Source organism: Aphanomyces invadans (assembly GCF_000520115.1).
Source record: "Aphanomyces invadans strain NJM9701 unplaced genomic scaffold supercont1.18, whole genome shotgun sequence".
In the NCBI taxonomy this organism is placed as follows: Eukaryota; Oomycota; class Saprolegniomycetes; order Saprolegniales; family Verrucalvaceae; genus Aphanomyces; species Aphanomyces invadans.
This window is the reverse complement of record NW_008580163.1, coordinates 456364-470373: the sequence shown is the minus strand read 5'-3', so window position 1 is coordinate 470373 and position 14010 is coordinate 456364. Positions and strand designations below refer to the sequence as shown.

At 58.3% G+C, this 14010-nt stretch overlaps 5 protein-coding genes across 5 annotated transcripts in view; 4 read left to right on the top strand and 1 right to left on the bottom strand.

Annotated features, from left to right (window-relative positions):
- H310_08691 (hypothetical protein) overlaps positions 1-573 on the top strand; it is a gene marked incomplete at both ends in the record, with an annotated part of 1263 nt that extends 690 nt beyond the window's left edge. Inside the window, one exon of the mRNA XM_008874542.1 lies at positions 101-573. Coding sequence (XP_008872764.1) covers positions 101-573 — 473 coding nt within the window. The remainder of the gene's footprint in view (positions 1-100) is intronic.
- A 760-nt stretch (positions 574-1333) lies between these two features.
- H310_08690 (hypothetical protein) lies at positions 1334-2019 on the top strand. Its single transcript, XM_008874541.1, has one exon. It carries the CDS (start codon positions 1364-1366, stop codon positions 1862-1864), a length of 501 nt encoding a protein of 166 aa, XP_008872763.1. The 5' UTR covers positions 1334-1363; the 3' UTR covers positions 1865-2019.
- On the bottom strand, positions 1995-3026 carry H310_08689 (hypothetical protein). The gene is made up of 2 exons (XM_008874540.1): positions 2745-3026; positions 1995-2680 (listed from the first exon to the last, which is right to left on the bottom strand). The coding sequence occupies exons 1-2, from the start codon at positions 2842-2844 to the stop codon at positions 2118-2120; spliced, it is 663 nt and encodes a 220-aa protein (XP_008872762.1). The 5' UTR covers positions 2845-3026; the 3' UTR covers positions 1995-2117.
- A 2332-nt stretch (positions 3027-5358) lies between these two features.
- H310_08688 (hypothetical protein) lies at positions 5359-8798 on the top strand. Its single transcript, XM_008874539.1, has one exon. It carries the CDS (start codon positions 7390-7392, stop codon positions 8059-8061), a length of 672 nt encoding a protein of 223 aa, XP_008872761.1. The 5' UTR covers positions 5359-7389; the 3' UTR covers positions 8062-8798.
- Positions 8799-9656: 858 nt separating this feature from the next.
- Positions 9657-13776, top strand: H310_08687 (hypothetical protein; the record flags this gene model as incomplete). The annotated part of the gene is made up of 2 exons (XM_008874538.1): positions 9657-13686; positions 13766-13776. The coding sequence occupies 2 exons, from the start codon at positions 9657-9659 to the stop codon at positions 13774-13776; spliced, it is 4041 nt and encodes a 1346-aa protein (XP_008872760.1).
- Positions 13777-14010: the final 234 nt, after the last annotated feature.

Below are 14010 nucleotides of genomic sequence, written 5' to 3'. Positions count from 1 at the left end.
ACGCCTGCCGCCGCAAACGCCATCGTGTTGTCGTGGAACGAGTTTCTGTGTCCTGCTGAGTGGTTCCGATGCAACGCCGTTCCGACCGCCGCGGCGCAAGCATCCCTCGCCCAACTCGATCAATGCATCGTCCAGTTGCTTCTCCACGCGAGCACCCTCGGACCTGTGTTTGTCTTGTGCGAAAATGGCGCGTCGTACATTGAAACGCTGTGTGCGGCGTGCTTACCTGGCTGTGCGCAACTGTTTTCGTCGCCCCAGCACTACGCGCGCATTCAGCTTATCTGCGCCGCCACGGCACTCACTCCGGCGTGGCACGGCCAGATTCTCCAGATGATTTGCACACAGCGTCTACCGGCGAGTGCGTCGTACGGTTTGGTCGTCGTCGGGGGCGAGGGACTGCGTCGGGGCTGTCAAGAGCTGGCCAGCCACGCGCATGTGGTTTTGCCCAAGGTGCTCAAGGTGGCGGACTCGTCAGCTGCAAGCATGCCGGCGATCCTCCATCGTCTCGTGGGGGTGGGCAAACAACTCGGGGCCCTGCTTGCATACCGCGACCCGTTGGACTTGTCTATTTAGTTGAATGTATCACGCTCTTATGTATGTTGTTCATGCACGTTATAGAGCTGCAGTTGATGTCGACTACATCAGTGGTGGTTGAGCAGGCAGCTCAGGGATTCCCTGCCAAGTTGTGGCTCGGAGGTAGCACGAACGACGACCCAGTTCGAGAACAGCGACTGTGCGTCAAACGTGGCGTCATGGGCACCCTGGTCGAGAATAACCTCCAGCCAAAATGAGCGACAGCAACACGCGGTGGCTGTCCAAATGTCATGTAGAGGTGTGTCATTGCCCGATTTTGCTGATCCGAAGTGACCTCCGCTGCAAATATCGCAGCCGGAAATCCGTGGCCTGGCCTGGAATGACTCGAGGTACGTTGGACTGCTAGAGAAGACAAGCCATCTTAGCCAAGGACACTCGATCCAGCCACCAATGCTGCCAAACGGCAACTCCTCGGCGCCGATGCTGTGCTACTGGCGACATTCTGGTGGTGCCGACCAGCATGTGTGTATACACGCAAAGAGATTCCTTAAACAGTACCATGTGCAACAAGTTGCAGCAACGGGTGCGTTCAAATATTCTCTTTTTCTACTGCCATTCGAAACGAATCATCGCCAGTAGCTTTCTCGATGGGGCGCGCCGGAAGAGCAAACGGCTGCAGCTGGTCAACCTTCCACCGCAACCGACAGCTCCGTGGTGGATGGTGGACGTTTTGAGGTAATTTTGACTGAACTGTTCGGATATTCTATCCGGATTTTCGTGGTATCTTGTCGATGAGCATTATCAAAAGTGAACCGTAACCAGCAAGGAGATGAAGTCCGCCGTAGCGTTGGGAGTGCTGACGATCGTGAGCGCTGTGTCGGCTGCGCCGTGCGAGATTGGGACTGTCTTGAGCAACTTGACCCCTCTCATGACTGACCCCAACTTGGCCAAGTGTGCGACGGATTCTGGTTACAACTTTATCGTCAGCGGTGCGTCGGGGATTCCTCCAACCGACGAGGAAGTGGCGAAGCTCTCGTCCAGCGAATCGTGCAAGGCGCTGTATGCCAGCCTCGGCGGCATTGTGTCCAAGATTACACCTTCGTGCACGTTGGGTGGTGTCGAAACATCCACGTTTGCCACGTTGACCATCCCTGAAGCCCTCAAGGCGATCTTCTCGGCCATCAAGTCAGCAAATGTCACGAACCCCATCGCGACCACGGTCGCTCCGACGACTGTACCTACTCCTACGACGACCCCCAAATCGTCCGCTGTCACATCCGCCATCTCGCTGGCCACGGTCGGGTTGGCAGTGTATGCCATGGCCAACTAAGCCTCCATCATAACAAACGTTTTTGGACCTTTTTCTAGAATGGCCACAACGTTGGGAACGCGAGCATCGTCTGTTGCACATCGCGATGATATTCGTGTAGGCGTGCCGAAAGGGACTTCTCATGAGTGAGGTAGTCGCTACCACGGAACCGACGCACCAGTGATTTCACCCACTCCAAATTCCACGAGTGGCAACTGTGGACGGGCGTCGGCTCAAACTTGTATAAAATTGATGATGGAAAGGCATGGAGGGACTAGGTCGAGTTGGTGACGCGGGCTGACGTGACATATCGGCGCATAACGACGTGATCTTTTGCCACGACCGACGCCCACAGGCACTGGCACGCTTGAATCGTTGCGAATAGGACGGCTAGTGCCAGTAATGCCCACGACGCAGCGTCCAACCACTTTGGAGAGACTCGGATGGGTACTTTGTCCCATTGTCGCAGGAGTGCGTCCTTTTCGTCGAGTTGTCGCCGGAGTTGCGCCATTGCAGCGTCGTGGTTTGCTTTTAACTCGGCCAATTCTTGGTCAAAGTCTTCCAATTGCTGTTGAGCGAGCTGGTGAAAAGAATGCTCGGCGGCAGCTGCTGCCGCTTTCAACAATGCTGTCTGCTGCTCCAAATGCAGCTTTTGCTTTGTCATGACTTCGAGCATGTGACTCTGAAAGGACTGAGCGAGCAACTCAACGTTTGGGCGATGCAGCTTCTCCCGATGAATCAAGTCCAGGACCGTGGTAGCTTCATCCAAATGTGCTTGGATGCGATTCGATCGACGATGACGGGATGGTTGTGGACGAAACGAAGGCGACGGGTTCTCTACAATGATGATTTTTGCTATGAGGCAGCAACTGCAGCCCAGGTCATGAGGCTGATTTATCACCTCGATCAGAACGGCGGCGGCGATGACGAGACGTGAGGTCCTGTTGAAAGGCCGAATCTTTCGTCGGTGTGTGAAAGATATCGCCTTCTTGTCGTTGCATTACGCGATACTGGCCTGGTCTACGCGCATCCTGTTGTAATGTCGGAACGGTTGATGTCGCCGACGTTAACTCTGTTGCTGGTATCCCTTTCGCCACGAGAGGTGACTCGGTGGAAGGAATGCTCTCCCTCGACGTTTCTGGAATAGGAGAGAGCGATTCAGAGTTACGTCCAGGAATCCTCCCAAAGCGGAACGATTCCATCGCGTCCACCTCACCAGCGCTTGTGTCTCTCCATTCACCTTCTGGCAGTTGTTGGCTCGACGCAGTCCGCGGCGGCTTTCCCAAAGACGTCGCCATGTCTGAATTTGAAAACAATCAGGTGCGCGCCAACATTCAAATAGTGTGAGTTTGTGGTGAGTTTAAAAGATGGACCCTCAATACATCAAATGAAGTAAAAAAATGACTTTTGTTTAAAATTACAACGCTCGTTGCCGTTCGGATGCAGTGGACGACAAGTCACACTATTTAAACGGACTCTGTAGAACGACGGCTCGGCAGGACAAACATGCCATCACCGCTCGAGTGCACACGTCCTTCGCGACATGCAGCAGCCCCCTGACAGCATTAGTCTATCAAGGGGACGGCCGACGCCATGGAAAGTTCCTGAAGCGAGGTCATGGACATGTGTCGAGGGTAGAGTCCTTCGTCAATGGCGATCACATGGAGTCGCCACGTCTTGATGTCCAGCACAAACATTTGCCGCTTGTACGAGATGGCTATGAGGCCACACATGAACGCCGACGCTTTGTCCAAGTACAACGTGCCTTTGTAAATCCACGGCTCCTTGTGGTACAGATACACTGCCCCGGCCGGCAACAAAAGCGACGTGGTATGCTGCGGCAGCAGGAAATTCGGGTTACGCCATCGCTCCCATGCGTAGCACACTATGACGACGGCTGACGTGAGGGCCACGAGCTGGATCACGCGCGGGAAGCTCCCGATCTGAACGACCCCGGCGACACACTCGACTTGAAAGTTCACTTGCGGGGTCTTACACTCTCGTTGAAGGACAAACGTCGGGTGTACGGGATACATGACGCTGAGGAGCGTGGCGAGAATCGTCGCGACCACGCTGCTGTACAACGAGTACTTGTTGGTATAGTCCTTCGTGACGGCCATCGCAACGTCGGTGATCACAATGACAAGCCAGCAGGTTTCCGAACTGGACAAGACCGTCGTGGCCCATCCATGATGGGTGTTACTTGCGATCCTGGTGAACGATCCAGATGACGCGAGCTGAACGGACGACGTAGCGAGCAAACAAATGGCGACGAGGCTGCGAAGGGTGAGGAGCGGCCGACCCACCCACACGATGCCAGCCATTCGATTCACCTCGACCATGTTGAAGCCTTCGATGTGCCCCTTGGACACGACCGTAAACAAAATCGTGATCGCCGTGACGGCAAATATGACGGCGGTCGTGTACTGCAAGCACAGGACACAGTAGAACGACCCCGTCGTGGGAATCTCGAGCGGATTCGGCTGCGTTGTCGAAAAGATTGAATACGCCGACACGACAGTCATCGCACCAGAGTCGCCGTGAAAGGCCACCACTTCGCGGTACCCCATGGCCCATTCCAACACGATTTGCCATGCCGTGAGCTCGAAATACACGTCTACCGGATCAAACAGCGTCGCCCGCAGCAGCTCCAATGGCGATGACGCCGTCCGTTGGGCGTACTGCACGAGCTCCAAGTTGAGCGCCAGGAGTTCAGCTTTGACGTCGAGTGCACTTTGGTGAAGGTCGGTGCGGGCGGAAGCAGCGACGTACTCCTTGGTCCACTCTATCACGGCCATGTAGTTTTCGACGCACTCCCCCGACGCGGCCGCCGTTTTCGCACACGCATCCTCAAGCGCGACACACAGCCCCACGGACATGCATTTCGATGGCGCTCCCCACGCCAGGACTGAAAACGTCAGCCCTCGTCGTCCGGTCGGGAACACCTCCCACGTATATCTACCGCACGGCATGTCCATGCTCAGCAACGTGAACATGCCTTGGGCCATGGGCAAGCTCCCTCCATTCACAGGACACAGGAGGCTCCCACCGCGTGCGAGGGCGTATTCCTGCCATGGCGTCGGTGTTGGGGACATGGCGTCGCTGGAGGTTGGTAGTGGCCGTTGGGCAGCCAGCGCCGCGACCATCGTGCGTTGATCGAGGTCGAGGAACAGTCGAACGAGGCGCAGGAGCGACGGCGGGCACCCGACGTGAAACATGTCGACGCTGCCAAACGGACCAAGCACCGACCGAACGAGGGCAAGGCCTGGATCCAATGGTTGTGAAATCAAGTTTGTCTTCGTCACGATCGCTTCCGACGTCGTGTTTTGCAAGAAAAAGTCGGCGCTCGTGCGAATCAAGCTGCCCCCGGCCATCGTCAAGTTGGTCGCGACCGCCGCGAGGTCGCCGCCCCATGCCCAGTACATTTTCCTCGACGTTTCCAAGTCGAAGCGGAACTTGCCTTTCGACGCTTTCATTGTGATCGGCGACGACATCCCGAGCGCGCTCTCCACGAGCAACGTTTCAACGAGACCGATCAACTTGTAGTTTTGCCACTGCAGCGTGAAGCGCGTGATGTTTTGCAGCGTCCAGTACGCGACCTCGTGGGCAAGTGGACGTGGCGCCACCATCACGTCCTGCACCCACTCGATGCCTTCCGCCGTCTTGCGCAATTCACGAACGAGTCCCACGTCGACAGCACCCCCCCAGCACGATCGAAACGCGACCATGTCTGTGTTGCGGAAGAGCGATTCCATGTAGACCGCTCCGTTGGACCGCATCCCTTGGTCGCACCGCTGCTGGCGCGACGCCGTGTTGGCCACCCCCCACCGGCGACGGAAGTCGACCCAGCAAAATTGCGTCGCAACCCAGGGCAAGTCGCAGGGGGGCGTCGACTGGATGCCGTTGATGATGGCTGGTAACGCGACGTCGTGGAAGTGCGCAGTATTGGCCGCGTACTGGCTGCTGGCGACCGCCGTCGCGCTTCCATTGTACCACGCTTGCAACTGCACATCCGACGCATTCAGGACGACCCGACCCCGTTGAGTCGCCCCTTCGACGTTGAACCAGTCAATCAGGAATGCCTGCATGCCGGTGCTATTGAGCCCTTCCCACAAAAACGTGTTGCTGATCTTGGATTCAGTGACAAAGAAGAACGACGCGGACGACCCGGCGGACACAACCAAGAAGACGAGGCCAACCACGGCTCGAAAGCGGTGCGACGTCAGAAGCGCTGGACTGGGCCGCTGCACGAGGTCGTGTGACGGACCAAGGACAGATTTGGTCGACAATTGCGGCTTCAGGCGAAGGGTCGGGGCGCGAAAGACGTGAGAACCCTCGATCGACGGCAAGACCACCCACAGCAGAACGCTAAAGTCGCACGCGAGTTTCTTCGTTCGGAACGGCAAGATCCCACTAAAGATGCTGCAGGCCACCCCAAAGTCGAGCTCGGACGCGTCGTGCCGTCCAAAGTGCGCAGACGCCACGGCCGGAATGATCACGGGGACCTTGGACGGGGTGGTTTTGACGTCGACGAGCATGGCCATGCCCCACGCGAGCACGATCGAAGCAACGTGAACGACGCACAACAGCACAAACCGGTCGAAGCTCCCAATGTCGACGTAACCAAACACGCACGCGAGTTGAACCTCCATGTTGGTGCTGATGCATTCGCGCGTCGTAGACGCGGTTGCAACGACGGGGCTGGCAAGATCGAGAACGATCGACGTCGCCCAGACCAAGGCCCCACTCACCACGCCGCACTGCATCGTGTGTCGGCCGGTAAAGAGCGACAACACGTCGTTTACAGCGTACGTGAGCCAGAGCGCCTCGCCCGCCACGACAAACGTTTCCCAGAATTGCCGTGGTTGCATGAAAAAGCTCGTGTACCCATTGCGTGTGACCAACTTGATTTTGGCGGTGCTCAGCAGCGTCATCGCCGTGAGCCCGCGCAGCATCAAGAGGGGCCGTCCCATCCACACCACGCCAGCCACGCGATAAGCGGCCAGGAGGTGTCGAATCGACAACGCACGCCGACGGACGACCGCCGCCAACATCGCCACCCCCACCACCGCAAAGAGAACGCCATTGCCATACCACAGCAGCATCCACATTGCGAACGCAAATCGATTTGGGGTCGCGAGTGGGTCGAACACAAACGATTCCGGGTTGTACTGCTTGGAGATGAGAACGACCGTGGACTCGTCGCCGTCCATCGCGACGACTTCACGAGCGCCTTGAACCCAATCAAGCACGTGCAGCCAGCCAAAGACAGCCCACGCCGGGTCGTTGTCCAACAAGTTCTGGTGCAAGATCAACGACGTGCCGTTTCGAGAGGCATATTGCATCAACCCTACGTTGAGTTGGCTTGTTTCGTGCCGTGCGATCGGCGCCAGGGTGGCCATGACGTCGTCCGTTCGGCTAGACACTGCTCGCCAGTCGGCAATAAATTGCTTGGCCGCCAGCATACGCTCCTCGCAAGCACCCGCCGTGTCGCTCCCGGTCAAGGCGCAAATGGCCTTGGGCATCACGTCGCGTTGGAAAAAGTAATGCACGAGCCATTGCGCCATCACGACGTTCACGAACGTCGATTCCACCGTCATCTGAGGGTACGGCCGCGCGCATCCGTCGTCAAACCCAATGCTCTGCTGCACGTACGACCGAAGCGTCCCCATGTAGCACAATGGATTTCCACCGGCGTAGGTGTGGCCTCGCCAGTGGGGAGGGACCATGGCGAAGATCGACTTGGACCACGGCGTTGTGAGATGATGTTGCTGGATGTCGTGGACGAGGGCTTTGTGGAGGAGCGTGTGCAGCTGGAGCAGCGATTGCGGGGGCTGCACGTACAACAGGTCGAGGGACCCGATGGGCCCGACCACTTCGTGGAGGAGAACACTCCAAACTGTGTCGGGGTAGCCCCCCGTCCACATTTCGACGTTTTTCGAGTCGGGAAGACGGACGAACGAGTTGGATGCGCTCCGAACGAGGCTTGCATTGACGTCTCCGGCATACAAGAAGCCATTCCATACGCCTTGCGACGCCAATCCACTTGTCCACAGCCCCCACTGGCTGATGGTGTGGTGCAGGGGAATGGAAAACGTTGCAAACACGGTGCGGACCGCCACGGAGCCGTCAAACGCGATCTCTTGGTGGTTGTGCCACGCAATGGTGTACCGCGAGACGTTCTTGTCCGTCCAAAAGGCCACTTCCGCCTCGACTGAAGTCGATGCCACGGCGGCTTTGGTGCGCTCTAGCCACGCCGCGCCGCCGACCGCTTCGCGCAACGCATTTCCGTACGCCACCTCAAAGTTTGCTCCCCACGTCGGATACCATTTGTCCCAGACCGTATTGCGCAGCAACGCTTCCAAGTACACCGCGCCGTTGTCGGCAAACCGCGCGTGACAGCGCTGCTGCCGCTTTGTCGTGAATGCGACTTCCCATCGCCGGTCAAAATCAAGCCAGCAGTGGCACGTGAGAGATCTCGCGCTCTTCCGAATCGTTTGGACTCGAAGAGACGCCACAGCAAATGCTACATTGGTTAGCTCTTCCGCAGCCAAGCGTCGATTCCGCGTCATTTGAATCGTAGTCGCTGCGTCAAGGGCCGAGTAGTCCTTGGCAAGCGCCTCGTCAGGGGAAAATAGCGCGAGCGGCGCCACGTCGTCGGTCGAGACCTTCCACAGCTGGGCATTGTACACGTCCGCCATGAACGCTTGGGCGGCGGCGTTGAAATCCGTCCAAAAGTAGTCATTTTCAACGTACGACTGGACGACATGCATGTACGCGATCGTGACGGCAAACGAAGCCGCAGCCGCCACGACACCTACCACAAGCGCCACGTGATGCCATCGAGAGAGTCTCGCTGCAACCAGGAGCGACGCGCTCGAGTCGACATGGGCAACCTGCATCGTTGTCGTCAACGCCCGCAAATTCTCGATGGCCCCGCAACCCTTGACACACACCACTCACCGTTTCGTCCAGCCGAAACCGATCCACCCCATTTCTCGCGACTTATCAACTCGATGGTCGTTGGAATTCCTGCATCCATTTGCATTCGCTGGCGAGGGGCGACGTCCGAGCATGGCGCTCGGTGCGGCTGTGCGTTCACACACCAGCATGGTGCTTCTCACAGCACTTGATCTTGCAACGAGTGCCAGGTGGTGTCGCCACCAGCGTATGCTTGGATGTGACCTTGCTACAGTTCCCTAGACGAAACGGAGGTAGGAGAGAATGGCGTGGGCTCTGCGGACCCCTATATCAAGAAGTTCGCCGCACTGCCCACATACCGTCGGCCCGGGCAGCCGTCCATACACCTTGTGCCACAATGCGCAGGTCGCAAATATCATGCGAGCCCCATGCCTCACGTAAACACGGAGCGTTGTTGCCTGGGATCATAAAGCATCGCCAAACTTTGCAATCGCAATCCCGAATCGTTTCGCGACTTCAACAAACGCACGATGGCAAGGCTAGCCAGCCACGCTTTTCCTCTTCTACTAGTTGCTGCGCGTCGGGCACACGTCGACACGTAGTCGCCATGGATGGCGACTAGGCGATGGCGAGTCGTGCCTGCCTCCATTGTCTTTTCATTCCCGCCAACAACTGGATGTGACGGTCGTTCATTCGTTCGGGTTGTTCGTTCGTTCCATCCATCACTCATGGTCAAAACGACCTTCATTCAGCGCCCGCGCGACAACGAACGTTCAAGGACGTTTCCTCGGGATGAGCGAGGGTGGCTGGACGATGGAGTCCGTCGTCCCCCCATTATCTCGATTGCAAAGCCCCGACGACGCCGTCCACAGTCGAACTCTTGCTCGCTCGCATGCCGCCTTCCCCTGACCACACACTCGAGCTCGAAGCGTTGCAAGCCATCTATGGCGACAACTCGGTGCATGTCAACGTCTCGTCCGATCGCCATGTTGGGGTGCAGGTTATCGTCCAGGACATTGTGACGTTCGACTTCACAACGAGTGCGTCGTACCCGCGAGACCAACAGTGCCCAGCCGTGTCGTTTACATACCTCAGCAGCAAGTTCACAGGCGACGATGACGCGCTTCGTCACGTCATGTGTTCTGCCGCCGCGTCGCCCCTGGCGCATGGCGAAGTGTGCCTGTTTAGCATGATCGAAGCAGGAGTAGCATACGTTCAAGACAATGCAGTAGCAGCCGTCAAGTTGAAGGACGATGCGTGCCCCCCGGCGCCCGTTCCGCGGGCGAAATCGCAGGTACCGACTCGAACGAAACAACCAACCAAGCCGCACCCGTCGTCCAAGCAGTCAGTGGACTCGCCATCTCCAACGGAGAAGGGCAGCATGCGCACGGCCACGGATGTGATACATCGAATGCTATGGGACGACCAGGTCAACGAGAACGAAGTGGTCGTGGGATACCTCGATCGATTCCTCGGCATCATGGAGCGCCCCCTCATGTCGTTCAACTGGAGCGATATCTCGACGCTGTCCCACATGGAGACAGCGATTCCAAAACACCGCATTCAGTACTTCAAGTGGAAGGGGGCGATTGTCTGGGACAAGCGATGCCGTTTGGATCGCGTGTTCGGATCGTCGGGCCACGAGCCCGTGTCGTTTGATGCGAGCCCCGCGACTCTGGTCTCGTCCCCAAGCCAGAAGATTGCCAAGGAAGTCGCGCCGTACTTTCCCCCGTTCCACACCAACTCGGACCGCCCGAACGCATTCTTGTGCATCCGCATCATGGACCCGGCTGTGGTGGCGGCCTGCGTGGCCATTCAACACGAAATTGTTGCGACCAACGATCGCCTCCGCCCCGCGCTCATCCCGCCGCACAAATTTCACTGTACGCTTGCCATGCTCCGCCTCCGCAACGTGCAGGACCTTGCCATTGCTCAGCGCATGCTGCTGGAAATGAGGGGACTCATCCAGACAACGGTACGAGCATCGCCTTCGCTTGAGCTCGTCGGCGTCTCGACGTTTTCGAATCGGGTCGTACATGTGCAAGTGACGCATCCAGCCCTTGCCCAAATTGCCGCGCTCCTCCGACGTCGGTTGCAAGCTGTCGGGATCTCGGACGTCGGCAACCACGACCCATTCCAAGCCCACGTCACACTGTGCAAGCTGAACCGCGACATGTGCAAAACCACTCCATCCGTGAACTATTCCAACTCGTCCGTTCGCATGGGAACCCAGACTTGGAGCGACATCGAACTGTGCGCGACGGGCGGTCGCCTCGACGCGGACGGGTTCTACGTACGGCTCGCCCCAACGTTAGCCCTCGATGTCCCGGAGCCCGATCATGCCGCGATGGAAGCTGCTCTTCCACGTCTGCTGCCACGGTCTGTGTTGATCTTGCGTGGGGCACCCGGTAGCGGCAAGTCGACTGCCAGTCGCGCGGTCGCAAGAGTGTATGGCCCCCATGCCGTTCGCATTTGCAGCGCCGACTCGTTTTTTGAGCTCGCTGGTGTGTACACGTTCGACAAATCCAAGCTCGACATGGCGCATGCCCATTGCCAGGATCAATTCGATCAGGCGCTCGAGGACTCGACCGTGAACATTGTCGTGGTGGACAACACCAACGTCGAGCTTCGCCATCTCCTGCCGTATGTAGATCGCGCGCGCGCTGCAAACCGTCCCGTCCATGTGCTTGAATTCGAAACGTCGGACGCGGCGGCATGCATTCGCCGCTCAATCCACGACATTCCCGGCGACTCTGTCGCACGGTATCTCAAGGTCGAGCCCCTTGGCAACCTCGACGGCATCGCTTCGATCACTCGAGTCCCCGTGCAAGGCTTGGTGCCGCCAACGTCCAGGCCGCTCCAGTTCCCGAAGGTCCTGTTCGCTGCAGTTGCCCTTGACGATTCGTCCAAGGCGCGCTTGAAGCGGCATGTGACTCCCGTGCATGCGCATGTTGCGCTCGACCACGTGACAATCTCATACGAACCGTCGGAGGCCGTGTTGAACACTCTACACTTGGGCGCGACTGTTGGATTTGAAGTGATCACTTGTGCGACAAATGCACACGTGCAGGCGCTGGTCGCGACGACTCCCAAAGTTGGCCAGACTTCTTGGGGTAACGGCGGCTCTCCTCCACACGTTACCGTGTCGTTTGCACCAGGGTCGTCCGCCAAGGCGAGCCACGATCTCTTGGCAACCACACACGCCGTCCCGCTGCCATTTCCCATCCCGATCTCGGGGACTGTGACGTACTACACGCTAGATCGCCGCCGCGTGACGTCGCTGGCTGAGCTCGTCCAGCTAGGTGACACCGCGTCGTCCCACCGTCAGCCTGCGTTTCAGTCTTTGGTGCTGCCGCCGGCGGTGACGAGCCTTCATGTGTTCGACTTTGACATGACGTTGATTCGACCGCCCCCTCGCCACTACGGCATGCAAGTTCTGTCCGCACAAGACGCTGCCTCCATCGGGAAGGACTGGTTCAAGTCCCCCCTGAGTCTCCACTCGTCGCAGAAGCTTGTCCCGCTTCCAGCCGTCAGCGAACTCAAGCGAGTCCTTGGGGCGACGGCCGCCTGTGGCGTTGTCCTGACCGCTCGCGACCAATCTCTGGAACCTAACATCCGGGAGGTCCTCGCCGCCTACGGCGTGTATCCCGACGCGGTCTTTGGGAAGCCATCGCACTTGACGGCAGACTTAGCCGGCCAGACGCAGGAAAGCCAGGCGGCCGGTCGCGCCCTCGAGAACATTTCGTTCAAGCTGAGCGCACTCACTTCGTGGGTCGACTCGTCCGAGGCGCTCGAACGTGTCGTCGTATACGAAGACGACGACGACGTCCTCCAGGAGCTGTACAAGTGGAGTGGCAAGTGGTCGGCCCAGCGCCACCTCTCGATCGAAATTGTCGACGCCAAGCTCATGTACACCGGCAAGCCGTACACGGTGGTGCAGTGGCTCAAGAACCTCGGGCACGTCCCGACGATTGACTTTACGACCCGCGTTCATGCGATCCTCACAGACATTTCGGGGTGGACCAACTCGACAGACATCCGTCCATTTGGGTCGTTTGCGCTGGGGCGGGCAAGCGACTTGGATGTCCTGGTGGCCATGCAAGACCACCAAGCTTCGGCCCAGCAAGCGGTGGCGCAGCTGGCGGCCACCATGCGGCATCACGGACTCGTGGATGTGTACGAGAGCGGCAATAGTCGGTGCCCCGTCCTCAAGGCGCGCTGGACGTTTCCGCATGCATCGCCCATTGAAGTGGACGTTGTGTTCGCCGACAAAGCCGCTCTCGTCGCGTACGACAATCACAAAACATCGACGGATTCGTGGTGGACGAGTTCCAACCCGAACGACCGTGCGCTCTTGGGGCTCGCGACCCTTCGGGCGATACAGACTCAAATGGCCACCGCTCCCGTCTCCATGCACGTATTTGCGCGCTGCGTCGACGTCGTTGTGGCCCAGCTCAAGGCGAAGCAGCTCCATGGGACCCAATACAACGGCGTCCCGACGTTCAAAATTGCAGCGCTCGTCGCGGCTTTCTGCGCAACGCAGTCGCACGAGTTGTCTGTGAAAGATGCTGTGAAGGGGTTTTATGCGAGCCATCCCGTCTTGGACGTTTCCAACATCCACCTTGGCCCGCACATACAAGTGTGTGTTCAAGTAGCGTTTGATGAAGGCCGCGAGATTTGCTGCACCGACAAGGGGCCGTTTCCGTCATCTGGCGCGCTCTCCCGGCTCGTCCAGCGGCGCAGTCCATGTGTCGACCCTACGCATATCGTATCCATCGCTGTGACATACAAGCCGCACGGGACGAAATCGACGTGGGCGCTTACCCACTGGTTCAACTGGTCGCTTGCCAAAGCATGGCGCGACTTGTTCCACGCCAAGGCCGTCGAAGTGGATCCGATGCATCCTGCTCCAGGCATGGCCCGTACATTCGGAGTTCTTGGTGACGTCGAAGTAGTCGTCGCCCACCTCCATCAATATGCCGCTCAATTGGCCATCGACAGCCAAGACATGATTCACGTCAACGTGGTGGTGCCTTCCGTTTCTAAAGCGCCAGTGCCATGTTCAAGTGCCTCGATGTCGTCTTCGCCGCGTGGTCATGCGAAGGTTACAAGCACACAGGACGGTCATCCAGTACTCATGAAGTTTCCTCGAACCAAACACTTGCTCCCATGTGCCGGCATTTCGCGGGACGACCTCATCTTGGACCCGTTGGAAGCGGCCGCGTTTTTGAACACGCCGATCGTGT